Raw genomic sequence first — 27,809 nt, 5'->3', positions numbered from 1 at the left:
AAATATCATTTTTGCGGTAAATAAATTTTGGCGCTAAAATTTGTAAACAAAAAATTTATACGATGCCAGGAGAAGAAAAAGAACACATTTATGATGCAGCTTCATTACCAGATTTGTTGCCCATTTATTACAAAAGATTATTTCCTTATGGACCATATTTTAAATGGCTCAACTATGGTGGAGGTATGTTTTTTCGGCAGTTGCAAAATTTTACAACAAATTTGCATCTTCACTGCTTCAGGTTTCACAAATAGTTTATCTCTTTCCACACATTCTGCCATTTGGCATGTTCTACAGGGGTGAAGTTATGGTTATTTTTTACTAACACCACAGAGTAAATAACATTTATTTAATAAATTTCACTTACTTGGATATTATTAAAAGGATAGTAGCCAAGATTTTCATTAAAATTATTTTTCTAATCTATATGCATGATATGCAGGATTTTGTACTAAAGGTTTATTTAGAATGAATAAAACCATCACTGTTTACTTTCCAATTAGCATTTAGAAGCTTTTTAACGTTTTACACCTGAATTTAATTTTTGTCTGTACAAAAATTCGATGTTAAACCAACCCTTATTCATATGACCTATGTTGACCTTAACTCCGCAGTTCCCAATGCGCAATCGCAAGTTGTCCCTTGAAGGGAAAATGTTGAACACAGGAATGTTATCGCGGAAATGGAACGTGTGTTTACAGTTTCTGCAAGAAAAAGAAACAGTAAAGAGGTGCAGACAAGTTATTGTAAATTAAAATAAATAACCGCGATGAGATCGGTTATTAGAATCAATTTACAAACACCTGTCACGCAGATAAAGTCTATATATAAGTAGTGGACATTACGACGGTTTGCAAAATGTAAAAAAAATTTCCAGATCACATGAAAATAAATCGTGACGTGTTCAAATCATTATTGTCCAAAATATCTTTATAAATTTAAGAGCAGTGATCTCACAACTTAGAAGACATTAAAAATAAACTTCTTACAATTTAATATTATTCTTCCGGTGAACCCTGCATGAAGGCCCCAATTCAATTCACAAACACGTGGATACGTTATCGGCATTGATTTGTCATACAAATATAAAACAAGTGTATAATATCGCCATTGTTAGAGAACATTGGGTTCGAATAATATCCAGAGATTTAGTATATTTTGTTGTTTACATAATTAGATAAATGGTTTCAAATTTGTACGTTTAATCTAAAGAAATTAATCAAATACGCAAGAAAACAAAAGCACATGTTCATATTTATTTATATCCTGGTCATCTCACTCGCTGTGTCAGCAAAGTTCGGGAAGTAAACCCGATGCATAATTAATGAGATGAAAAGGCACGCTACACAATATTAATTATCAAATATTAACACTTCTGTACTTTATAAACACATTCCAGCGATCTTATTGTTAATTTTAAGTACATATCTTTGATTTTAGCAGCTTTGAAACTTGGTCATAAATTTGTCAAAATCGTAGCTACTATCCCTTTAAGGAAGAGGGAAGGTACCATTTCAGAAGAATCAAAACTGATGTAAGTTGCAGGGTTTCCCCTGGGTCAATTTTCTTTTTCGCCACTTTCAAATTTATTTTTTTTGCCAACTTGCATAAATTTTTCATTTTAAATTTCCTACTTGCTAACAAAAAAAATCAGATTGCATCATTGTTGTCTATTCTTTTATAATTCCACATCATAAAACTATGTTCCGAAAACCTGTGTCGTTACAACGATTGTGAACTACCCACTTCTAAACAATTATTTCTATAAAAGTGGCAAAAAATCCTGTAGGTGACATGTGAAGCCATTTAACCACCCAATTTCATTGAACACTAAAATCAACCCATTGTTGCTGATAGCTATATAAAAATGCAATCAGCTGATCATTGATTTTCTGTCTAAATCGTAACACTTGAGGAGGTCAAGGTGAAATCCCAGTATTGTCTGATCTGGGAATAGATATGAGAAACCCGAAAAATATAACCAAGATGGACAACAAACCATTATATTTCTTTCTTCAAAGTCTTTTCGCCGATAAAGAATTTTAATGATAAATCACCACAATCTATATTTTTTCCCAAAATGCGAAAATGGTGACAGCCAGTGGAAACCCTTAGTCGTATATATAGAGACCAACGAAAACATATAGCTACAATCAATGAGAATTAACTACAGTGAGTCTGCAAAATTCTACAGAAAAACGACACCTTAAGACTGGGCAACTTAAATCCTACCAAAACCTTGGGGTTTATATCAGGTGCTCTGAAAAGATAAGTATATCCTACTCCACATGTGTAGTTCATGGTATGATATGTACAAAATTGGTATGCAGTGTCAATTCTGTGATGTATTAATCAAGGAAAAAAGGACGTCCTTGGCTAACATAAAATGGCCACCTCGTCAGTACATGTACCATTACTTCAACTGGTTCTAAAGTGAAGATTTGTAATAAAAAAATATTACATGAACATGATGTAAAACTGGAAACCAGTGTTTTATTATTATTTGAAAAAACACCCAACTTTGCAGGAATATATCACAACAACCCGTTCTTATTGGTATGAAATAGTTAGAACTTTGACCAGGCAGAACCAGTGTTCTCCCCAGGATTTTTGGATAGCACCAGGGTAACGTGTGTCAAAATGATTTGTACAATATGTTGTGTCGCGTTGCATCGCTTATTTTTTCTTTCTTGTTAGTTTTTGTGTCATTACCTTTTTGTCTTTTGTTTTGTTTACTGTGTTATGTAGACTTTGGGTCAAAAAATTAAAAGAAGTAAATCAATAAACAGTTTGTATACTTTAATTTCTTTAAAGAATAAATAAAAGAAAGCACTATTAGTCTTTAAACTAAAGTAAGTTTTTAGCTCACCGGGGCCCCTTTGGGCCCCATGTGAGCTTATGACATCACTTGGCGTCCGTCGTCGTCTGTCGTCGTAAAGTATTTAAAAAATCTTCTACTCTGAAACTACTGGGCCAAATACCTTCAAACTTTAATTAAATGTTCCTTAGGGTATCTAGTTTATAAATTGTATCCAAAGTTTTGATCCATCGACAAACATGGCCGCCATGGCTAAAAATAGAACATAGGGGTCAAATGCAGTTTATGGCTTATATCTCAAAAACTAAAGCTTTTAGAGCAAATCTGACATGGGGTCAAATTGTTCAATTGGTCAAGATCTATGAGCTCTGAAATTTTCAGACGAATCGAACAACCCATAGTTGGGTTGCTGCCACCGAATTGGTAGTTTTAACAAAATTTTGCAGTTTTTTGTTATTATTTTGAATAATATTATAGATATATATATAAACTGTAAGCAGCAATAATGTTCAGCAAAGTAAGATCTACAAAAAAGTTAATATGACCATAATTGTCAATTGACCTAAGGAGTTATTGCCCTTTAAAGACAATTTTACACAATTAGTTCATCAAGTTCATGAAGTTTGCTAACATTTAAAAATCTTCTCCTCTGAAACTACTGGGCCAATTACCTTCAAACTATAACTAAATGTTCCTTAGGGTATCTTGTTTATAAATTGTATCCAAAGTTTTGATCCATCGACAAACATGGCCGCCATGGCTAAAAATAGAACATAGGGGTCAAATGCAGTTTTTTGCTTATATCTCAAAAACTAAAGCTTTTAGAGCAAATGTGACAGGGGTTAAATTGTTTAATTGGTCAAGATCTATCGGCCCTGAAATTTTCAGACGAATGGAACAACCCATTGTTGGGTTGCTGCCACCTAATTGGTAGTTTTAACAAAATTTTGCAGTTTTTTGTTATTATTTTGAATATTATTATAGATATATATAAACTGTAAGCAGCAATAATGTTCAGCAAAGAAAGATCTACAAAAAAGTTAAATGACCATAATTGTCAATTGACCCCTTAAGGAGGTATTGCCCTTTAAAGACAATTTTACACAATTTGTTCATCAAGTTTGCTAACATTTAAAAATCTCCTCTGAAACTGCTGGGCCAATTACCTTCAAACTTTAAATAAATGTTCCTTATAAGGGTATCTTGTTTATAAATTGTATCCAAAGTTTGTATCCATCGACAAACATGGCCGCCATGGCTAAAAATAGAACATAAGGGTCAAATGCAGTTTTTGGCTTATATCTCAAAAACTAAATCTTTTAGAGCAAATGTGACATTTGGTAAAATTGTTAAATTGGACAAGATCTTTCGGCCCTGAAATTATCAGACGAATCTAACAACCCATTTTTGGGTTGCTGCCACCGAATTGGTAGTTTTAACAAAATTTTGCAGTTTTTTGTTATTATTTTGAATATTATTATAGATATATATAAACTGTAAGCAGCAATAATGTTCAGCAAAGTAAGATCTACAAAAAAGTTAAATGACCAAAATTGTCAATTGACCCCTTAAGGAGTTATTGCCCTTTAAAGATAATTTTACACAATTTGTTCATCAAGTTTGCTAACATTTAAAAATCTTTTCCTCTGAAATACAGGTGAGTGATTCAGGCTCTTGAGAGCCTCTTGTTATATTTTGATCAAGCCAATTTTGTCCTGATACTTGTAGTTACACTACACATTCCCCGTTTTTGTTAGATTACACCATAATTAAATTTAAACAAGATTAAATTTTAATGCAGAACCTTAAGTAAATTATAAACTATTTTCCATAGCTTTAGACATGATTCTTTTGAACAACAATAAATTTATTATTAGAATCATTATTGTGAAGAATGAAGAGTAAATTTATAATATCTATCTGTACACCCATATATCATATCTAGCTGAGTTCCAATCAGAGTCTCAAGACTGGGACTACTTTATCACAAATCATTTCTATTTTCAATGATAGATAATATTTTAGGAGCACACATTTGTAATAAGCTAAATCAGGGGAAGTAACTCAAAAATTAATTTCTAACACGTTTAAAATACGCAAATTATTTATACGCAAATTATTTATGACTAAAGGCTGGAGTAATAAGGTTAATTAACAAATGTCTGCTTGTCCTTCACAAGTCTGATCATTAATTATGATCTCTTAATTAATTAATTAAAACACAAAAGAATCATGTACATGTACATCGATTAAATCCAATCATCAAGGTTAACCTCAAAAGGTAAATCGATCACGTGGTGTAAACAATCTAGTTGTCAGAACTGAATTGAACTGGTTTAAACTGGTCAATTTTCGTCTGAAATTTACAAGTCGTTTAAAATTTTACCGATTTACAATTTTTTTACCGAAAATTTTAGCAACAGGGAGAAAAATTATACATCACCATGATCGCGGCAAAAACAATACCACCACGGTAGAAAATTAAACATCGAGGGCCAGCAGTCCTTTAAGGGCTGGGGAGAACACTGCAGAACATTAAATTGGCATACCTGTTTAAATTTTGGTGGTAAGGACTAATAAGTCCGTCAATTGTCCTGAAAACTTATTCATACATTTTGGAGAGGGAGTTTTTTCCATCACTTGTTGTCTGTTGATAAAATAAAATATATTCTGAAACTACATGGCAGTTTTCATTTCATCAACTTAATCACAATCATCCATGGGGTGAATAAGTTTCTGCTGTTTCTATAAATAGATTGAGCACTTAATAAACAGAACAGACGTAAGTATTCAGTGTAAATTTTTTTTTTTTTTACAGTGCCAAAGAATTATTTTTGCAATAGAGAGTTTTCCTTCACATTGAAGGATGATGTTTACATTAGATACCAATCATTCAGTGATCAGCAAGAATTGGAAAAAGAAATACAGAAAAGATGTCCATACAAAATAGATATTGGTGCTGTGTTTACACACAGGGTATGTATCAATGGAAAAGAATATCAGAAAAAGGCCATATGAAATAGGTATTGGTGCTGTGTTTACACACAGGGTATGTATCAATGGAAAAGAATATCAGAAAAAGGCCATACGAAATAGGTATTGGTGCTGTGTTTACACACGGGTATGTACATTGTATCAATGGAAAAGAATATCAGAAAAAGGCCACATGAAATAGGTATTGGTGCTGTGTCTACACACAGGGTATGTATCAATGGAAAAGAATATCAGAAAAAGGCCATATGAAATAGATATTGGTGCTGTGTTTACACACAGGGTACACTACAAACCAGTAAAAGTCTGAAATGGCCTATATTTGTACTCGACTGAACTGATTTTTACTCGACCAGTCTGAATTGGTCTGAAATTTACTTGATATTACTCGACTGTAGTCTGAGCCATACTAAACAGTCTGAACTTGTACTCGACCTTTACTCGACCAGTACTTAACCATTTTATACGAGTCTGAACCATACTCGACATAGTCTTAACCATTCTCGACCAAGTCTGAACCATGCTCGACCTAGTCTGAACCATACTCGACCTAGTCTGAACCATACTCGACCAAGTCTTAACCAACCTAGACCTATTTTTTGTATCTATCTATATTATATTTTCATTAATTTAGGAACTGTTATTCATATATATATATATATAAAATGTATATCACATTTAAAATTAAAATAAAACAAGGTGATCAATTTCTGGTTGGATTAAAAAAATATCATGTAATAAATTAAGTTCGTTAAATGAATTTTCATATACATGATATCATGTTCACATTGATTTATGCATCAAAAATACTATAACTTTCAACCATTATTCAAATATCTTAAATGTTATTCAATTTTTTTTTTATCAAAATATATATAAAATAGTAAATAAAGCAACTTAATAAATGTTAGAATTGACACCTTTGTTTTGTAAAATCAAAAATTTAATATAATAATAATAATAAAACTTTCATCTTTTTATCCTTGATAACCTTTTAAAAAAGGAAATGTATTCCAAAGTTGCAGTAGAAATTTATTTTAATTAAATTTAAATACGTTTTGTCAAAATTAAAGACATGGCATACAAGAAGCAGTTTAATAAGGTTTAATGGTTTAATTACCTCAGTACAGGTGTTTTACAGGTAAAAAGAAAACCATATTTTTCTTAAACTCGTGTATTACTTATCTAGTGAATTCAAAGGCCTTGTTATTTAAGTTTTACAGGATGTTGTAATTTTCAATGGATGTTATTTAAAATTTATTACTCTCTGACCAGGTGTGATCTTTTTAATCAGTGTGCGTCAAGCAGGATGTATTACTTTATAGTTTACCCCTAATCAGAAGAAAAATTTTATTCATTTCTTGAATTTTTTATCCCTTTTAAAATATATATATATATCCCAAATTATGAATAGGAATAGATATATTTCTGATATAAGGTTAAACAATGTCAGTGATTTTGTTGGCTGTTGTTACCTCATTAAAAAGATAGTTATATAACTATTGTATATAACCATGAAACCTTAGTACAGAAAGTCACAGGACAAAAAGTCACAGGACAGAAAGTCACAGGACAGAAAGTCACAAATTTGATAGGACAAAAAGTCACAAATAATTTGTATACAATTGATTGAATATTTATGAGAAAGATCTTGAAATGTTTACTTTTTATGACACATATTCATTTTACAGTTTAGGAAATTGTTCATAAGACTTAATTTGATAAATAAAGATTTATAAAATTTTAATCATGCAAAGGATATATTTCTTGGCACCATGAAGCCATTTAAGTACCAAGACATTGTAACATTTTGTTTTCTTAACAATTATTTGATCATTATTGATATTGTTTCAAGAAAAATACAAAAATGTTTTTTTAAAAATAAGTGTTCTATTGTTCAAAGAAAAATAACCTCAAAACTGAATTGTGACTTTTTGTCCTGTGACTTTCTGTCCTACATTCGTTTTTATTTAGGAATTTAGGAAAATCAAGTTTTGTTTTAAAAAAAAAACACATGCCAAACAAATAGCACCTTATTTTTAATAAGGTTTTATTACCCTCAGTATAGGTGTGGTTTTCAGGTAAAAAAAGTCTTTTATTTAACAAGTTTCAGACTTTAAAATTTGATAATTTAACTATCTCGATTTGCCAAATCTAAGAGAATCATGTATTATTAAAGAATGTAAAAAATGTTTTTATATATATCTTTATTTAATTGTGGCTGTTGTCATGTAAGTTAAAGAGAAAGTTATTTAAACAATCAAAATTATAAAGAAGAGGTTATTTGGTCAAGTATGGTTCAGACTGGTCGAGTATTGTTCAGACCTTTGGTCGAGTATGGTTCAGACTGAAAAAATAGGTCGAGAGCTGGTCGAGTACTGGTCCAGACTGGGTTAAGACTGTTTCAGACTGGTCGAGTAATAGATTAGACTATTTTCAATAGCAAAGATAAGGGTCAAGTACAAATCAGTACAGTTGAGTATGGTTAAGACTGGGTCGAGTAATATTAAGTAAAATTCAGACCAATTCAGACTGGTCGAGTAAAAATCAGTACAGTCGAGTACAGATATAGGCCATTTCAGACTTTTACTGGTTTGTAGTGGTATGTATCAATGGAAAAGAATATCAGAAAAAGGCCATATGAAATAGATATTGGTGCTGTGTTTACACACAGGGTATGTATCAATGGAAAAGAATATCAGAAAAAGGCCATATGAAATAGGTATTGGTGCTGTGTTTACACACAGGGTATGTATCAATGGAAAAGAATATCAGAAAAAGGCCATATGAAATAGGTATTGGTGCTGTGTCAGAGGCCAATTTAGAGGGGGCCCAGTCCCCCTTTTCTGGGAAAAATTTTGATGATTATATAGAGAATCACTGAAGCATGACAGGAGCGGGCCCCCTCTTTGGCAGTCAGTGGGCCCCACTTATAAAAATTTCTGGATCCGCCACTGTGTGTTTACACACACGGTATGTATATCAATGGAAAAGAATATCAGAAAAAGGCCATATGAAATAGGTATTGGTGCTGTGTTTACACACAGGGTATGTATCAATGGAAAAGAATAGAAAAAGGCCATATGAAATAGGTATTTGTGCTGAGTTTAAAGGTTATATATATATATATATATATATATATTGAGAAGAAAATCAGAAAAAAAGGCCATAAAAGATAGATATTTGTGCTTTTTACCCACTCAATACAATGTACATGTATGTATGTAAGATAAATTGGTGTTGTGTACAGTTCACAGACATGGCTACTGTAAACCAACTAATTTTCATGAGCTATTTATTTTTGAGACCTACAATGTAAATGCTTAAAGAATAGAAAAATAACACAAATCTTGATCGAGAAAATATCAAACTTGGTTATTATTTTTTTTTATGTTATTTATCATGTTTATTTGTTTTTATACACGTTTTATCTTATCTTAAATATATTTATATGAGGTTTAAAAAAATCCTTCTGTTACCTCTAAATATGACACGCCTCCCTCGCACGGTGATCCAATCAGATTACCTTTTTCTTGGTAAGTAGGACATGTAGGACAGGGGCGTAGCTGGACTTAAATAAAGTGCAATCATAACGATTGCCGAGCGAAGCGAGGCGTACATTTTTTTTGGACCATTTTATGCAGAAAATGATAACTGTTTTCGGGCATTTTCCCGGTATGCCATGCTTATGAAATTCACATCACATTCACGCCCAAACTCCTATTTTGTGAATACTTGTGGACTTTATAGTGATTCGGCAAGGGATGAGGCTATGGACCGCCCAAAGTCCCCAGCTGGTCCAGGATAGCACCCTAGTCGGGGATTCAGGGCAGCACCGTAGACGGTGGTCTAGGGAAGCGAATCCCCATGAAGCTCCGGGCATATGAGTGATTACAGTGACTGCTTTGAACATGAAAAATACCCTATCTGTTTCTTACTATACCATATTTTCATGAAACGATAGTAAAAGTCTAGTGAGTTCCGTAATTTGCTGCTTATATCATTAACATGGTTATTTTCAAATATAAAAAAAAAATTATAAAACGGGAAGATCAGGAAGAGTCGACAACCGAAGCGTTAATCAATGAACAATTGACAAACCTGGGAACAGATAAGACACAAAAGGAGAAACAAAAACATTCAACATTGAAAACTAAATACAGATGAAAAACACGGACCCAGAAAACAATGTGGCGACCTCCGGTGCTCCGGCCAAAAGGGTAAGCAGTTCCTGCTTCTTGCAAGACACCCGTAGTGTGTCTCACGAAGGTCATTCTCAAATCAAAGGAGAGGTTTCTACGACAACGGTAGAAGGTCATTTGGGACAAAGATACCCCAGGTGAATCAATAGTCTTTTGGACGAACGGACAATGGGAATACGAAATCTAACGGCCACTTTTAAGTCTTGACTTATAAGTAAGGATATAAATCTAAGATGTTTACAAGGTGATTGTATTGAGCCTGTATTATTAAATGTTAATACTGCATGTAAGACTTAAAGTATAGTTAATATCGAAAGTCCATATATCTATTTTTTGCCAAGGCAAATGATCGCAGAACTTTCTCGGTGTTATTAATATCCATTTCTTTGTGAACATGTATGAGCGCCAACGAAGATAGTCTGTCCTGTACCATGGTTGAACGGAGATAAGTTTTCGGTCGCCTTAATGCACTAAATGACCGTTCAGTAGTTGATGTAGTTACTGGCATTGTAATTAGAATTAAGAAGATTGCGAATATTGAAGGATATATAGTTCCTTGTTAGTCACTGCTACAGACGACATCAAAGATTTGGGCTTTAAACACCGCCCGACACGATAATCTGTAAAGACTAAAGACTATCCGTAATTCAATTTCAGAATATTTTTTTTTTGGTGAAAAAAATGTGCAAGCAAATGATTTTTTGCGTAAAGGCAGCTACGCGCCTGTAGGATAAATGATCTTTCTCTTTTATGAATGCACAAACATAGTAAGAAAATGACGAAAATAAATCACCTAGGGAGAGATCAATGCATTAAAAAGTATCCTTTAAAATAAGTTGGCTAACAGTATAATCAGGGCTCATGCATATATGTTTTCCATTTCCTGTCCATCACTTTTTCATTCCGAACTGCAGAAAACATAATCACCACCATCCCCTCTGTAATTTTCAGTTGCTATATAACCACAATTTTAATTGATAGATTTATTATTTATTATATGCACATCATTGATTTGGTCATATTGTGGTATACTGTAGTCCAAACAAACAAACAACAGTTCATCTGCCCCTTTGTCAACATGTTGTACACTTACTCAAATTTTGCTTTAATCAATTCTCAAGAAATTTTAACAGCACTACGATTGACGTGGAAATATCTCTTTCAATTTTGAAAATCATTTGGTTTGTAGTTTCAGGGTTACCAGACTTTAATCATCAGATTTAAAGCAATTTTTCACATATATCACAAGTTTCCTTTGATCAATTTATTTAAAACTGTATGCTGTTGTTGTATAACTAAAACACTGAAATCGTCAATTGATATAAATGATAAATGTTTCAGCCGAAAGACCATAAAACAGTGAAACCAGCAGCATTCCAGGCTCAAGAGAAAGAACTGGTGTTTGATATAGATATGACGGATTACGATGATGTCAGATTTTGTTGTTCGTGAGTACTTAATGGGTATATTTAGGAGGGTCTGGATGTGGTTTACAGAATATAAAATAATGGGTAAAAGAAAAGAATATAGAAAATTTAGGTAAAGAAAATAAAGAATATAGAATGATATATAGGGTTCTAAAATATAATTAATACAGAATAATGGGCAAAAAAATTAAAGAATACAGAAATTAATAAACCCTTCTAGACCACCATTTATCCTTAAGAGATGTAGTGCTGTGGCATGAGCACCTCATAAATTGGATAATGAAAATGAAATAGAAATCATTAGATCTTTTTAAAATGCCAATTATAATTAGAAAATTTTGCTAATGCTGCCATGCCTCAAGTATAATATTAGCATCGAATTATGTTACAAATCTCATTCAAAAAGGACAGATTTCTAAAGTGACAATTTTCAGACAAAGACAGAAACATAGTCCTGAAGGATCATACAAGACTCTGAAGTTCAAAGATATTGTCACTAAAAAGTAAACTATAACATTGTGCTGAAAAAGGGTAAAATTTGCTTAGAATACACATAAAAAGTTACATCTAATAAAAACAACCACTATTAAGCACATTGTTTCAACATGTGCATTTCAAAAATTGTCTGTCTTGTTCTTTTAGTCTTGTTTTGTAAATTTGTTTTTTGTATCCCAAGAGGGCAAAACAGTAATGTCATTTCTGATTACATTGATATGTTCGTACCATAAATACAGGAAATAGGCATGTAATAAGTTCCACCAAACATTAATCAGTCTGCCATCCATCCATTTTAAGGATGACTTCAACTTTACCATGATCTATACTAATCACTTATCACAAAGTATTCTCTGCTACTGCTGGACTTATTTGCTTTGAGATGATTATCACGATGATACTGTGGATTCATTTATTTTTGTGTTTACCAACTTTCATTGATTGAAGAAATAATGTATTTTTACGGATACTTAATTAGGTGATTTTTGCTGAAGTTTGAATACAGGCCTAAAAGAAATTTGATACTTCGTTAAACATTTAAATTCATAATTCACATAGTTCATATTAATATATATAGACCTATGAAACCTACGAAAATTGCTTCCCAATGAATAATAACGAATCTAAAGTATGTCCAAATTGATATTAATTCTGATCAGAAAATTATCTCTTAAACATCTTTTGGTTTATTGTTTCATTGGGTTGCAGTCTCATTGACATGTATCTCATGTCTCGTTTAAAAAAATCTATCGTTTTGTTTTATTTTTTCAGAGGAGCAGATATTTGTCCAAAATGCTGGCCATTGATGCAGATCGCCATTAAAATTGTAAATCGAGCATTGAGAGGTGAGGAGTTAGGCTCTTTCCTTCACAAGTATGTTATGTAGATCAGATTGAATAGTTTCAACTTTGAAAATGCTTGACTTATATATTGACTTGACTGTTAAAATAGTAAGTCAAGCATTTTTGTTTCGCCAAATGGGAAAAAGCTGACTTAACATGCTGTTTGGGTGTTTCTGGCATCTTTGGCATCAATAAATGTTCCGAGTTCAAGTGTAACTACCAAGACGATTCTCAGTGTTTTTAGTTTATAAATTTAAAAGATATACTGGTTTGGATTCAGTTTTTCAGTGAAGGCATAAATTAATTTATCTAAATGTTTAAAATGTTTAAATCCTATACTTGTAGTTAAATCATCTGGACAGTTCTTGAAAAGTATCAGTTGAGATCATTTGACCATTACATGCATTAGAAATTTAAAAATGTGTCTCATATGTTGTCTCATTTCATTTAAGATAGTCTCTTACCTGCAAACTTTTCAAAATCTCCATGGGGGATTTTAAAGAGCATGAGGACCTAATGCTCCCCTTATATTGTCATAAGATTTCTTAATCTTCTACTTTATTGTTTGAATGAGTAAACATGTATATCATGTGCTTAAATACCCTTTTAACTCATTTGAATGCCTGTTTTGAGGTGTTTAGTTTACATAATAAAGAATTTCAAAATTCAGGTCAACACCTCTCATGGGGGGTATCCCCCACAAATCGGGATAGTTGGCAGGTGTGTAGTCTTAAAATATCTATTGATCTTCACAATGAATAAGTAATAAATTGTTCTCTATGTTGATTAAGTTTTTCACTTTGGACATATGCATAATTTAAGTGAAGAAGATTGGCAATACATGTACTTTATATAGGAAATCCATTTTGATGGCAGATTTTTTTATACGCTTTTGTAAAGGGATATATAAGTGTGGTAAGGATAGTATGAGGCACCAGTATTGTCTATTATTTTAAATTATGAATAAACATGAAATAGAAAGATTTATCTTTAATGAAACATTGACATTTTGTCTAAAAATTAAAAGTTGACAAATATTTTGGGTTTCATAAAAATTATAGGGCTAGGAAACGTTATATATAGCATAGGGTTTGACAAACCAAATATTCAAATCAGATTTATTGTTTGTTCTCATGGTTAAAACAAACATATAAAATGTAACAAGATTTTTTTGTGCTATATGTTTGGGTCCTGAAAACCAATGAAAATTGTCCTGTTTACATTGAATGTGGTGGAAAATTGATGCAAATTGTGACGTAACATGAAGAAAGCTAAAATGTAAATTTTCAATAATAGACATATTTGAAAAATATATTATTCTTTGTTTGTTAAAAACAACAACTATTATGAAGTTTATTAAGTGTCACAATGTAAATATGTTTGTTTTGCTATAGCATGTAACTAACGGCTTTGCAATAAAGAATTCATTCATTCATTATATACCTGACTTGGAACAAACATTTTCTTCAGAAAAGTAATTGATTTTATTTTGTTTTGTAGAAGATTTTGGTTTTAAGCACTTGTTTTGGGTATACTCAGGCAGACGAGGTGTCCATTGCTGGGTATGTGATGAGACAGCAAGGAAACTTTCACAGACAGGAAGATCAGCCATTGCTGAATATTTGAGTGTTGTCAAGGTATTGTAATAAAATTAATATAAAAATAAGGAGATATTGTATGATTGCCTAGGAGACAACTATCCAACATGGACCAAAGGATTTGGATTGAAGCAAATATAGGTCACCATACAGCAAAACCCATACTGTATAGTGTGTTTAAGTCGTTACAATCATTGCAGTTAAGTGTTGCATTCCATAAATTATTCTTAAATGGTTTACAGGAATTAGATTCATCAACAAACATGACAATTGTTACTCAAAAGAACAGAGTAGGCAGCATATATTTTTAGGCACTCTCCACTAGGTGAAGGGGGCATTAAAAGAGGGACAAAAGATACTAGAGAGACAGTCAAACTTACAGATCGAAAACAAACTGACAACGCCATGGCCAAAAATAAAAAGACAAACAGACAAATAATAGTACAGATGACACAACATAGAAAACTAAAGACTAAGCAAATTAAGTGTTATCCTTGACCTTACATCCGTCTGTCTGTCCCATTTTCATTTCCACACACTAACTAAATTTTTCTCATCTAAATTTTATGAGACTCATACACAGTGCTAAGAACCAAAACTTGCAGACAGAGTTCGAATTTGGGCAGTGAGTCACTTATCGTTTTATCAGTCAGGGGTCTTACTTAAATGAGTGATTTTCTAAATCACTGATTCAAGTAACATTATGTCCATAAAGGTTGGAAGTAAGAGTTGTCTTTCTTTAATAATCACCTATTTAAGTAGTACAAATTAATCACTAGACTAAGTGATTTAATTTTATTGTAGCTTTAAATATAGAATACTAATGACCCAGGGACTAATTATGTTGCTAAAATTATCAGAACCAACATCTGTGTTGATAGGATGACCGGGTCATGTCAGGTTATGACCTTGTACTAAATTTAGGATAATGACATAAAAATCACTTGTTTAAGTATCATACCTCAATTTCCTTCCAAAAAATCAGTTCTTTAAGTATCATTATTTTAATAACCCCCACTAATTTAACACCCCTGAACAGTGAAATTTTGATCACAAACAGTAGAATTTTATTACATAATCTATAAGATGAAAACTTGAATTTTACAGGAAAAATACTCCCACTGCTGAGAAAAATCTGTTAAGAAAGTATCAGTTCATTATGTAAAGCCATTTTTATAGCATTTTTTCAACTAAAATAGAATTTGCAGCTAAAAAATTGCATCAAAGGCATAAACCTTGCTGCTTAAAAGAAGCAAAAAGTTCATTTTTTTCAATTTTACTAATGAAAAGATATTATCTAAACCTATGTGTTTAAAATTTTGGTAAAACTACAAAAGCACGATTTGTGACAAAACTTCGAATTTGCTACTTAAATAAGTGATTTAAGTCCCCTGACTGTCTATAGTAATTCCCCTTATAACTTAGAAAATTGCTAATTTTTTCGTTTACACACTCTTAAGTTTGCCCCATGCAAATTTTATGAAACTCATGCACAATGCTAAGACCTAAGACTAGAACAATAGAACTCCTTAAAAACTAGCAGTGACATCAGATGCCCTCTAAATGTATTTTCACATATAAATATCATGTCCTCATCACATTCTTCTTTTCTTTTGGTTTATATCTCCAAAATTATTAGAGTGGGTAAACCAGAATGCCATTACATACAGGCTCTTGTGAGCCTCTAGTTAATATCTGATTAATATTTGCATTCAAATGTATACCATTTCTTCTTTCCTGACTTTCCTTGGATATACTTATATATCTAACAGGAGTACTCATTCTGAACCAGAGATATACTTTTCAACTTTATGAACATGTATCTGTGAAATAAATATTTCTATCATTTCAGGGTGGAGAAAACCAATCAAAGAAAGTAGCACTAGAAAGTCCCATTCATCCTTCTATAAGGTAAATAGAAAGAAAGTAGCATTAGTAAGTCCCATCCTTCTGTAAGGTAAATAGAAAAAGAGAAGCACTAGAAAGTCCCATTCATCCTTCTATAAGGTAAATAGAAAGTAGCACTAGTAAGTCCCATTCATCCTTCTATAAGGTAAATAGAAAGAAAGTAGCACTAGTAAGTCCCATTCATCCTTCTATAAGGTAAATAGAAAGAAAGTAGCACTAGAAAGTCCCATTCATCCTTCTGTAAGGTAAATAGAAAGAAAGAAGCACTAGAAAGTCCCATTCGTCCTTCTATAAGGTAAATAGAAAGAAAGTAGCACTAGAAAGTCCCATTCATCCTTCTATAAGGTAAATAGAAAGAAAGTAGCACTAGAAAGTCCCATTCGTCCTTCTATAAGGTAAATAGAAAGAAAGTAGCACTAGAAAGTCCCATATATTCTATAAGGTAAATAGAAAGAAAGTAGCACTAGAAAGTCCCATTCATCCTTCTATAAGGTAAATAGAAAGAAAGTAGCACTAGAAAGTCCCATTCGTCCTTCTATAAGGTAAATAGAAAGAAAGAAGCACTAGAAAGTCCCATTCATTCTTCTATAAGGTAAATAGAAAGAAAGTAGCACTAGAAAGTCCCATTCATCCTTCTATAAATAAGGTAAATAGAAAGAAAGTAGCACTAGTAAGTCCCATCCTTCTATAAGGTAAATAGAAAGAAAGTAGCACTAGAAAGTCCCATTCATTTATAGAAGGTAAATAGAAAGAAAGAAGCACTAGAAAGTCCCATTCATCCTTCTTGAAGGTAAATAGAAAGAAAGAAGCACTAGAAAGCCCCATTCATCCTTCTTTAAGGTAAATAGAAAGACATACATGTGATGGACTGTGAAACTCAGATCAGGAGATTGAGAAATTTTGGTCAGGAGATTAGGTCTCAGATCAAGAGGTTTTAAATCGACATAAATTTTGTCGTAAATGTAACCGTGTGCTGTAGAAATTGTCTTTTAAAGTGTGTTTTCTTCAACTTTCCATCCGAATGTATTATGTTTATAGTACCCTTGTACTTATAAAGTTTCTCTTTCTTTATTCAACATGTTCAATCTAACATTCTTTTTTTAGTATGTTCTTTAAATATTTTATTTCATATCTTTTTTATCATTATTCTTTAGAACAATCATTGCATTCAGAACAATTGTTTAACTTTCTGCTTCTGCAAATAGAGCTTAAGGTAAATAGAAAGAAAGTAGCTCTAGAAAGTCCTGTTCATCCTTCTATACGGTAAATAGAAAGAAAGTAGCACTAGTAAGTCCCATTCATCTTTCTATAAGCTTTAAGGTAAATAGAAAGAAAGTAGCACTAGTAGGTCCCATTCATCTTTCTATAAGCTTTAAGGTAAATAGAAAGAAAGTAGCACTAGAAAGTCCCATTCGTCCTTCTATAAGGTAAATAGAAAGAAAGTAGCACTAGAAAGTCCCATTCATCCTTCTATAAGGTAAATAGAAAGAAAGAAGCACTAGAAAGTCCCATTCGTCCTTCTATAAGGTAAATAGAAAGAAAGTAGCACTAGAAAGTCCCATATCTTCTTTAAAGGTAAATAGAAAGAAAGTAGCACTAGAAAGTCCCATTCATCCTTCTATAAGGTAAATAGAAAGAAAGTAGCACTAGAAAGTCCCATTCGTCCTTCTATAAGGTAAATAGAAAGAAAGTAGCACTAGAAAGTCCCATTCATCTTTCTATAAGCTTTAAGGTAAATAGAAAGAAAGTAGCACTAGTAGGTCCCATTCGTCCTTCTATAAGGTAAATAGAAAGAAAGTGGCACTAGAAAGTCCCATTCATATTTCTATAAGCTTTAAGGTAAATAGAAAGAAAGTAGCACTAGTAAGTCCCAATCGTCCTTCTATAAGGTAAATAGAAAGAAAGTAGCACTAGTAAGTCCCATTCGTCCTTCTATAAGGTAAAGGGGTCTCGATGGCCGAGTGGTGTAAGTAGTTACTACTGTAATCACTAGCCAGTCAACACTGAGGTTGTGAGATCGAACCCCGCTCGTGCGGGTGCACTGGACTCCCATCTTAATTGACTAGAATTGTCAGTTTTCCTATCGAAGGTCAGTGGTTTTCTTTGGGTACTCCGGCTTCCTCCACCAATAAAAACTGGCTGCCATCAAATACCCCAAAAGCGGTGCTTAAAAATGGCGTAAAAACACAAAAAATCAAATCAAATCTATAAGGTAAATAAATATTTTTGTTTCTCGTCAACATGATGAGGGGGGTTTTAAAGACCTTGACTACCCATGAGGGTCTTGTGCTTCTGTTTTTTTTACTCACACGGTTTGTAATATATAATGATTATGATGCAGTTGAATTAATTGCATTGTATGTGTTAGGACTTCCTGCTCAGATTGAGGAACACTAACCCTATCATAAACCTGTGTGATCTTAGGTGCTCTGTATGGGTTAGGACTTCCTGCTGAGATTGAGGAACACTAAACCTATCATAAACCTGTGGGATCTTAGGTGCTCTGTATGGGTTAGCACTTCCTGCTCAGATTGAGGAACACTAACCCTATCATAAACCTGTGGGATCTTAGGTGCTCTGTATGGGTTAGGACTTCCTGTTGAGATTGAGGAACACTAAACCTATCATAAACCTGTGGGATCTTAGGTGCTCTGTATGGGTTAGGACTTCCTGCTCAGATTGAGGAACACTAAACCTATCATAAACCTGTGGGATCTTAGGTGCTCTGTATGGGTTAGCACTTCCTGCTCAGATTGAGGAACACTAACCCTATCATAAACCTGTGGGATCTTAGGTGCTCTGTATGGGTTAGGACTTCCTGTTGAGATTGAGGAACACTAAACCTATCATAAACCTGTGGGATCTTAGGTGCTCTGTATGGGTTAGCACTTCCTGCTCAGATTGAGGAACACTAACCCTATCATAAACCTGTGGGATCTTAGGTGCTCTGTCTGGGTTAGCACTTCCTGCTCAGATTGAGGAACACTAACCCTATCATAAACCTGTGTGATCTTAGGTGCTCTGTATGGGTTAGGACTTCCTGCTGAGATTGAGGAACACTAAACCTATCATAAACCTGTGGGATCTTAGGTGCTCTGTATGGGTTAGGACTTCCTGCTCAGAATGAGGAACACTAACCCTATCATAAACCTGTGGGATCTTAGGTTCTCTGTATGGGTTAGGACTTCCTGTTGAGATTGAGGAACACTAAACCTATCATAAACCTGTGGGATCTTAGGTGCTCTGTATGGGTTAGCACTTCCTGCTCAGATTGAGGAACACTAACCCTATCATAAACCTGTGGGATCTTAGGTGCTCTGTATGGGTTAGGACTTCCTGCTGAGATTGAGGAACACTAAACCTATCATAAACCTGTGGGATCTTAGGTGCTCTGTATGGGTTAGCACTTCCTGCTCAGATTGAGGAACACTAAACCTATCATAAACCTGTGGGATCTTAGGTGCTCTGTATGGGTTAGGACTTCCTGCTCAGATTGAGGAACACTAACCCTATCATAAACCTGTGGGATCTTAGGTGCTCTGTATGGGTTAGCACTTCCTGCTCAGATTGAGGAACACTAAACCTATCATAAACCTGTGGGATCTTAGGTGCTCTGTATGGGTTAGGACTTCCTGCTCAGATTGAGGAACACTAACCCTATCATAAACCTGTGGGATCTTAGGTGCTCTGTATGGGTTAGCACTTCCTGCTCAGATTGAGGAACACTAAACCTATCATAAACCTGTGGGATCTTAGGTGCTCTGTATGGGTTAGGACTTCCTGCTCAGATTGAGGAACACTAACCCTATCATAAACCTGTGGGATCTTAGGTGCTCTGTATGGGTTAGGACTTCCTGCTCAGATTGAGGAACACTAACGCTATCATAAACCTGCGTGATCGTAGGTGATCTGTATGGGTTAGGACTTCCTGTTCCATTAGGGCCAACCCATCACAGACTAATTGTTTTGTTGAAATATGAAAATATTAAGAACAAAAATATATAATTCGCTTTAAACATGATATAGTTGTTGAAACTAGACCATGTTAAAAAAAAATTTAAATTCATCATAATGATTATATACATATAAAAAATCCTGTAATAGCTGGTTACATTAACCATACTTAACATGACTTAATGAACAGTAAAACTATGATACTAATTTATTTCTTGAATATCATGAATATTGTGAAGGTACTCTTTGGTACTCTTGTTTACTATTTTTGTAATTTGTTAACTAGTTAAATTTATCAAAGTTTCATTTTCATGAAGCAGTATAACTGAACTTTTTTTTTGTTTTATTTCAGAAAGGCAATAGAAATAATAGAACAAAGATTTGTTAATTATGCAGCAGAGAAACAAGATTTTCTTGGTGATGAGGAAAAACAGAAAAAGGTCATGGCTCTCTGTACTGAAGAAGATATCCTTTATTTTACTGTTTAAAACATAAAAAATCATCACCTTTTTATGTAATAGTGGTACCTAGAGGATAAGAGATCATTGGTTTGATAAGATGCATATTCATATCAATGAGGCCATGCAAAAATGCTTGTTTGCTTCCCCTAACTCTGCCAAGACTGTTTTTACCGTGGGGATCAATTTTTTTTTAATGTTTTTTTTTTTTTGCAGATGAAAAAAGTGTGTCTTTTGTTTCTATTGACAATTAAAAATGACTGATAATCTCTTAAAAGTGTTTCAACATTGCTCAATTATCATTCCTTTAGTTTCACACAGTATACCAGCATACAGAATGTAAAACAAGAATTTACTGTCAGGCTTATAACAACATACTCTGTAGAGTGAAATTGATTTTTGATAAAAATATAAAATAAACAAAAGTTTTTCCTGCCTGCCTGGCCTTAATGATTTTCACAGGTTAGGGGGAACCTAATATTAATTTTTCCATGGCCTGTCTTAAAAGTTTGTATTTGACGGTATCAGTATCGGTATCACTGTCTCTGCTATGCAAGGCCAGTAAAACTGCATTTGCTACCGTCAAATCGCCAATTGACAGCAGCAAATCTTTAATTACAGCACTGTTATTCCTTTATTTTCAGATCATCTTATAAAATGTAAGTGTTTTGATAAAGTTTTTTTTCTTAACATTTTTACGATTCAAAGACTTGTGGGAAAGGAAGGATGTCTTTAACAGGTTTGAGTCATCAAACAAAAGATGGCAAGCACTTTGTAAAAAGGTAAACTATTATAAAATTAAAAATAATAAGATGTGTTATGATTGCCTGTAAGACAACTCTCAACCAGAAACCAAATAACATAGAAGTTAAAACAACTATAGGTCACTGTATGGCCTTCAACAATCAGCAAAACCCATACCCCATAGTAAGCTATAAAAGACCCAGTAATGACAAATGTAAAACAATTTAAAAACGAGAAAACTAACAGCCTCATTTACATACAAAACAATAAACAAAAAAACAAATATGATATATAGTTACAAGCAACAACCACCACTGAATTATAGTATAATTTGTCTACATACTTAACAAGGTATTTTTTGTTCATCATTCATATATCATGTTAACAATGTTGTAGAATTATAAATGTTTCAATTTGATGTCTGGGGTGGTTCTCTTTGAGCACTTCGGCTTCCTCCACCAATAAAAACTGGCCACCACTAAAAAAAACCTATATTTCTGAAAGTGGCGTTAAAATACCACAAATCAATCAATCAATCAATCAATTAGATGTTATTGATATACCCATAACATACTGTGGATTCATTTATTTTCGTGGATTACGGAATACTTACATGTTCGTGGATATCTAATTTCGTGGTTTTGCCGAAGTTTGCATACAAGCCTATAGAAAATTTGTCATTCATTGAACATTTAATTTCTCGGTTCACCTGTACCAACGAAATCCACGAAAATTAGTATCCCACGAATAATGATACCTTTACCTGAAAAATATATAAAAAACCATTTGTATGACGTGTTTTACAAAAACATTTTGTTTTCCCCTTAAATAGATTTTTAGTAACTGATAAATATAATTCCATGGGTCATTACAATACAGTCAAAGGTGTGTTGAACCCTTTACGAATTTTAATAACATAATTTTCAAATCTGTGATTGATCAATTCATGTCATATGTTTGTATTATAAAATCATGTTATTGCATGGGTATTAATAAAGACATTTGTATTTTATTATTTTAATTAGAGTGAAGAAACTTTAGAAAGTCAGAAATACCTGAAGGAGGAAATAATGCTACAGTATGTTTACCCTCGTCTGGATGTCAATGTCAGCAAGGGAGTTAATCATTTATTAAAAAGTCCGTTTTGTGTGCATCCAAAAACAGGTTTGTACCTACATATAAAATATCAATCGGAGACCAGTTATTTCTGATGGCTGTTCCAGAATTAAATTCATGGGGGACATGGGAATCAATTTTTTTAGAGCCCAATCACCCATAATATAAAATTGTCATTTGACTTATAATTCTTACAAAATCTTAGGGAAAATGCAAACAATCACAATTTATCAATTTGAATGCCTCCCATCAGGCCAAGCACAATAAATTTTGGAACAGCCCTCACTTTTTTATTGCAGAACACATTAATATTATAAATACAGTCACAATTTGATTGTTGTTTCAAGTAAATAAAATCATATTTAAACATAAATGTGGATTTGTATTCTGATGTTTGTGTTTTAAATTCGCTGGATACAAGCAGAAAGTTGAAATCAGTGCTTAGAACATTCTGATTAGTGTTTACATTTTTCTTTGCTTTTCTTGACTTGAATATTCACTAGTAGTTTTAACAGGAGTAAAAACTACATTACTGTAATGTGATTTCATTTAAAAGACGTATCGAATTTGATCAAAGACCATTGTATTGTTTAGAAGAGACATCAATTTAATTGACAATGATTACCAAACTTCCTGCCAAAGATATCTCCAGGTCTTCTGGCTTCCCCCAACATCAAAAACTGGATGCCATAATATAGCCAAGTTAGCTGAAAGTGGCATTTAATGCCAACAAACAAACAAACAAAGGAGTAAAACCTATAATTTACAACTTACTAGCCCGGTCTCTGTCCGGAATTGAGCCACTATGAAAATTTTGATATACTGTATGTTATAAATTGACCTTTTCATGTGTGTGTGTATCTTACCTTGAATGTGATATGTGCATGTAGACTCACCCTTTGTTTTGTTGTAGTATATCTAAATGGAAAAAGTTTAATGTTTCAAGTTTGTTGTTGAGGGTATGGATGGGAGAGCCTTCATTTCTGTATTCTTGATTTTTTTTGCAATCATTCTCAATTCTTTATTTTTCTTTGCACATTCATCATTCTCAATTCTTTTTTTCATGATTCTTTATTCTGTAGACCTAATTCTGTAAACCCTGTGCAAATGTAAGAGATAAATTTGTCCTGGTAAAATATGTCCGGGCGGACACATATAACTAGTATAAAAAGTCCATGGTTACATAATTTACTAGTATATTTAGTCCGATGTTAGTAATTTATGTCCCCAGACTAATTTTCCTAGGAATTCAAGTCCATGTCATTAAATTTCCTAGGTAAAAACGTCCATGTCCTTTTTTTTATAGGAAAAATATTAATGAATCAACTCATTTACATTTAAACTAAATAGGAAATTTAAATATTACGTTTTAATATTATTTAAGAGTTGTGTATTTATATTTTTAATAAAATTCATGTCCCCAGACTAATTTTCCTAGGAAATCATGTCCATGTCATTAATATTTCTAGGTAAAAACGTCCACATGCCCTTTGTTTTAAAAGGTAAATATAAATGTTATGTTTTAATATTGTTTAAGAGTTGTGTATCAATTTTTTTTTAATATAATGTTTGTCCCCAGACTAATTTTCCTAGGAAATCATGTCCATGTCATTAATATTCCTAGGTAAATACGTCCATGCCATTTATTTTAAAAGGAAAATTTTAATGAAACAAATTATTTACATGTTAACAATGGAAATTCAATTTTTATGTTTTAATATCGTTTAAGAGTTGTGCATTAATACTTTAATAAAATTTATGTCCCCAGACTAATTTTCCTAGGAAATCATGTCCATGTCATTAATATTCCTAGGTAAAAACGTCCATTCCCTTTATTTTGAAATTAAATTTAAATGTTATGTTTTAATATTGTTTTAGAGTTGTGTATTAATATTTTAATAAAAATTATGTCCCCAGACTAATTTTCCTAGGACATTATGTCCAATTAACATGCCTAGGTTATAACGTCCGGCCATGTCCTTTTATTGTAATAGGAACAAATTAATGAAACTTTCCAATCTTACCTTAGAAAATGTTTTTTTTATTTTCAATAATTTTTAAAATGTAATAAAAATTACTAGAAAAACAAGTCTTAGGACAATTTTTCCTAGGAAAATAAGTGCCAGACATATTTTACTAGGTATGGACTTATTTTCCTAGGAAAATTTGTCCTGGGACTTAAATTCCTAGTAAAATAATGGTCATGGACTTGATTAACTAGGAAAAAAAGTCTGGCGGACAAATTTTACTACCGGACCAAATTTACTGTTACACAAACACTCATTGATTAGAATCCCAGTATTAATGATTTTGTACCACTGCTGTATATATAATTACAGGACGTGTATGTGTGCCTATAGATCCAGACAACATTGACAGTTTTGATCCATTTAAAGTTCCAACTATAAGGTAATGTCATTAATCAGGTAAATTGACCAACAGCAAGGTTAATTATATATTTAAACAAAATATGTTGGTGAAATTGTATATGGCAGTGAGGTTCCTTGGTGCAGATCTGACAGTTGACTAAGGACTAGGAGCAATGAAAAGGCCCATAGTTGGCCCCAAATTTAGTGCAAACGTTAAAAAATAGCATACAAGATAATAAATTTGCCCTTATATGACATAGCTTGAAGGTGTTCAGGAAATAAAGACAAATTTTACATTTAATGAGTAACCATAGCAAACATGCCATGATATTAGTATGTTTTTTACAATTTATTTTTCCTGTTTTCTGTTTAAAATATCTTATCAGTTTATTTTTCACATATTATGACATAATTGTACTGTCATGACTTTGTAAATCTTGTATTACTCATTTATATTTCTTGGTTTTATGCATTTACCTACATTATGAACAAATTTGAAGTAGTTCTCAAAACTTCATTGTCTTGGACCAAAACTGGGCCTTAATGCCACTTGATCTTAAGGGATGTTAATTGGTGTACTTTTAAGGTTTACAATTTGTGTTACTGTGGTTTCATTTCTTTTCGTGGTTTCATTTCTTTTCATGGACATATTCTTATGTGGAGAGTCAAAAAAGGTGTTTCATCAAAATTTAGATTCATAAATATTGCTAATTTGAAATGATTTTAAAACATTTGAAGTTTAGACTTTTATGAGAAAAGGAAAAGAAAACATTACCGCCATTATATTACATCAGGTCGTCAATTTTCTTGTTTGAATTGTTTTACATTTATTATTTCGGGGCTTTTTTATATCTGACTATGTGGTATGGGTTTTGCTCATTATTGAAGGCTGTACGATGACCTATAGTTGTTAATTTCGATGTCATTTGGTCATTTGTGGGAGTTGTCTCATTGGCAATCATACCACATCTTCTTATTTTTATATTAACATTGTAGTCATTCTTTCAAAGGAACAGTGACATTATTTGTTGATATTGTTTATGTGTTGCAGTGCAATAATAGAAGAACTGAACATTACAGAATCAAAAGATGAGGATGGTAAAAAGATTAAAGGTTAGATTTCACAAAAAAAAATATTTGCTAAAAATTTTCTTGGTAAAAAGATTAAAATTAAGAGTCCTACCAGAATTGATAAGACAAAAATTTTTAGATATATCAGAAAATACATGTTACCATATTTATATGTACTATAATTAAAACCAACAAGAGTTATTCCAAAAATTCTGATAAATGAAGTAGAGTTACCCCCCATTAAATACAGATATTAATGTAAAGAATTATTTTCAAAGTATGAAAATTTATTATAATAAGATGCAAATGTACAGAAGTTTGACATCTGATAAATACAAGGACTAAGACATCTTTTCCTGTTGTTCTATTGGATATTTGGGCAAATTCAGAATTTAGTCTTGTTTTGATCTCCCGCATTGTTAGAAATGCAATTGACATTCCAATTTTAGTTAGTGACATCAGTCGCTTGCACCCTATTTTTATTTGAATTAGAACATGGTTTTGCCTACAAGGTGAAAGAAGAACATCCTATTATAAACAGATTATTACCATGATGTCAAAGGAACCTTTTCATTTATATCCTAGACATAACTTGATGTTATATCATGGACCATCTTTATACAATTACAGACTATAAGAAGACCTCTCTTGCTGGCAGTATGGCTGTGTTTGAAAAGTTTTTAATATCTCTTGAAAACTCTTGGAAAGGGAAGAAACTGGAGGAAAGTGGTTAGTATATCAGAAAACTTTGCATGTGTCCATTTTTCGTGGAAGACATTTTACAACACAATTAATGCTTTATGAATATTTAACTTTCTATATAAATGCATTGTACATAGCTCTGAAACGGGAAAAATTAACACAGCAAAAATCAAAACCACAAACAAAAGCCCAACACAAAAATAACTTATCATGTTTGACTGCATAGGCTATTCCTTGTCTTATACTGATATTAAAGAAAGATTTTTATTGCTTCTGTCAAAAATTTATTTTAGTATTTTGCACACTACCGCCTAGTGGTGTAAGTACTTTATCTTCAGAAGTTACTAGCCCGTCAGCTCTGATGTGTGAATTAGAACCTCACTATTGTATTCCACTCTGATCGTAATTGACAACCATTTCCAGTTTTTCTGCCAAAGGTTTATGGTTCTCTCTGGGTACTCAATCTTGATGTGGGGCCTCGGTGGCCGAGTGGTCTAAGTAGTTACTACTGTAATCACTAGCCAGTCAACACTGAGGTTGTGAGTTCGAACCCCGCTCGTGCAGGTGCACTTGACTCCAATCTTAATTGACTAGGATTGTCAGTTTTCCTATCGAAGGTCGGTGGTTTTCTCTGGGCACTCCGGCTTCCTCCACCAATAAAAAATGGCTGCCATGAAATAGCCCAAAAGCGGTGCTTAAAAGTGGCGTTAAAACACCAAAAATCAAAATCAAATCAATCTTGATGTAGCTATGGAAGATAAAAGTGGCTTTAAATGTGAACAAACAAACAAACATTTTACCACCCACCTCTCAATTTTACAAGACATTGCTAATATAGACTGACCTAGGCCTATGATACTATGGGGACACATTTTTATTGATGTGTATGTTATTACTACAGTATAATGTTTTAAAAGTAACTGGTTTATTGTTTATGCATTTCAGATAAGAAGATGGAATTCTAGAAAAGAGGAAGAAATATATAGACAATTGTATAGATCATAAGGAATAATAAATTATTCATATTTATTTAATTTGTACCATTATATACATTTGTTTTTTGCATTATGAACAAAAAAATGCCAATTTCTAAAATGGAAATTCTGTTGGTTAA

General features: G+C 32.6%; 1 protein-coding gene across 1 annotated transcript; it reads left to right on the top strand.

Moving 5' to 3' along the window:
• The first annotated feature begins 34 nt into the window (after positions 1-34).
• LOC127718709 (DNA primase small subunit-like) lies at positions 35-27,724 on the top strand. The gene is made up of 13 exons (XM_052224764.1): positions 35-183; positions 5,637-5,794; positions 11,353-11,459; positions 12,705-12,778; positions 14,276-14,412; positions 16,226-16,284; positions 20,588-20,717; positions 21,371-21,475; positions 22,463-22,601; positions 24,893-24,962; positions 25,974-26,035; positions 26,624-26,722; positions 27,641-27,724. The coding sequence occupies exons 1-13, from the start codon at positions 63-65 to the stop codon at positions 27,658-27,660; spliced, it is 1,281 nt and encodes a 426-aa protein (XP_052080724.1). The 5' UTR covers positions 35-62; the 3' UTR covers positions 27,661-27,724.
• Positions 27,725-27,809: the final 85 nt, after the last annotated feature.

The sequence above is a fragment of the Mytilus californianus genome, unplaced genomic scaffold (assembly GCF_021869535.1).
Source record: "Mytilus californianus isolate M0D057914Y unplaced genomic scaffold, xbMytCali1.0.p SCAF_10, whole genome shotgun sequence".
Taxonomy (NCBI): domain Eukaryota; kingdom Metazoa; phylum Mollusca; class Bivalvia; order Mytilida; family Mytilidae; genus Mytilus; species Mytilus californianus.
Note: the sequence above shows the minus strand (reverse complement) of the source record. Positions and strands in the feature narration are given on the sequence as shown.

What these genes read in the sequence shown, in the direction of transcription:
- LOC127718709 (XM_052224764.1), top strand. Translation starts at nt 63, where the DNA reads ATGCCAGGAGAAGAAAAAGAACACATTTATGATGCAGCTTCATTACCA. An exon ending in TGTAAATCGAGCATTGAGAG is followed by an intron (nt 12,779 to 14,275) that starts GTGAGGAGTTAG and finishes TTTGTTTTGTAG; the next exon opens with AAGATTTTGGTTTTAAGCAC. An exon ending in TTGTGTGCATCCAAAAACAG is followed by an intron (nt 22,602 to 24,892) that starts GTTTGTACCTAC and finishes ATATAATTACAG; the next exon opens with GACGTGTATGTGTGCCTATA.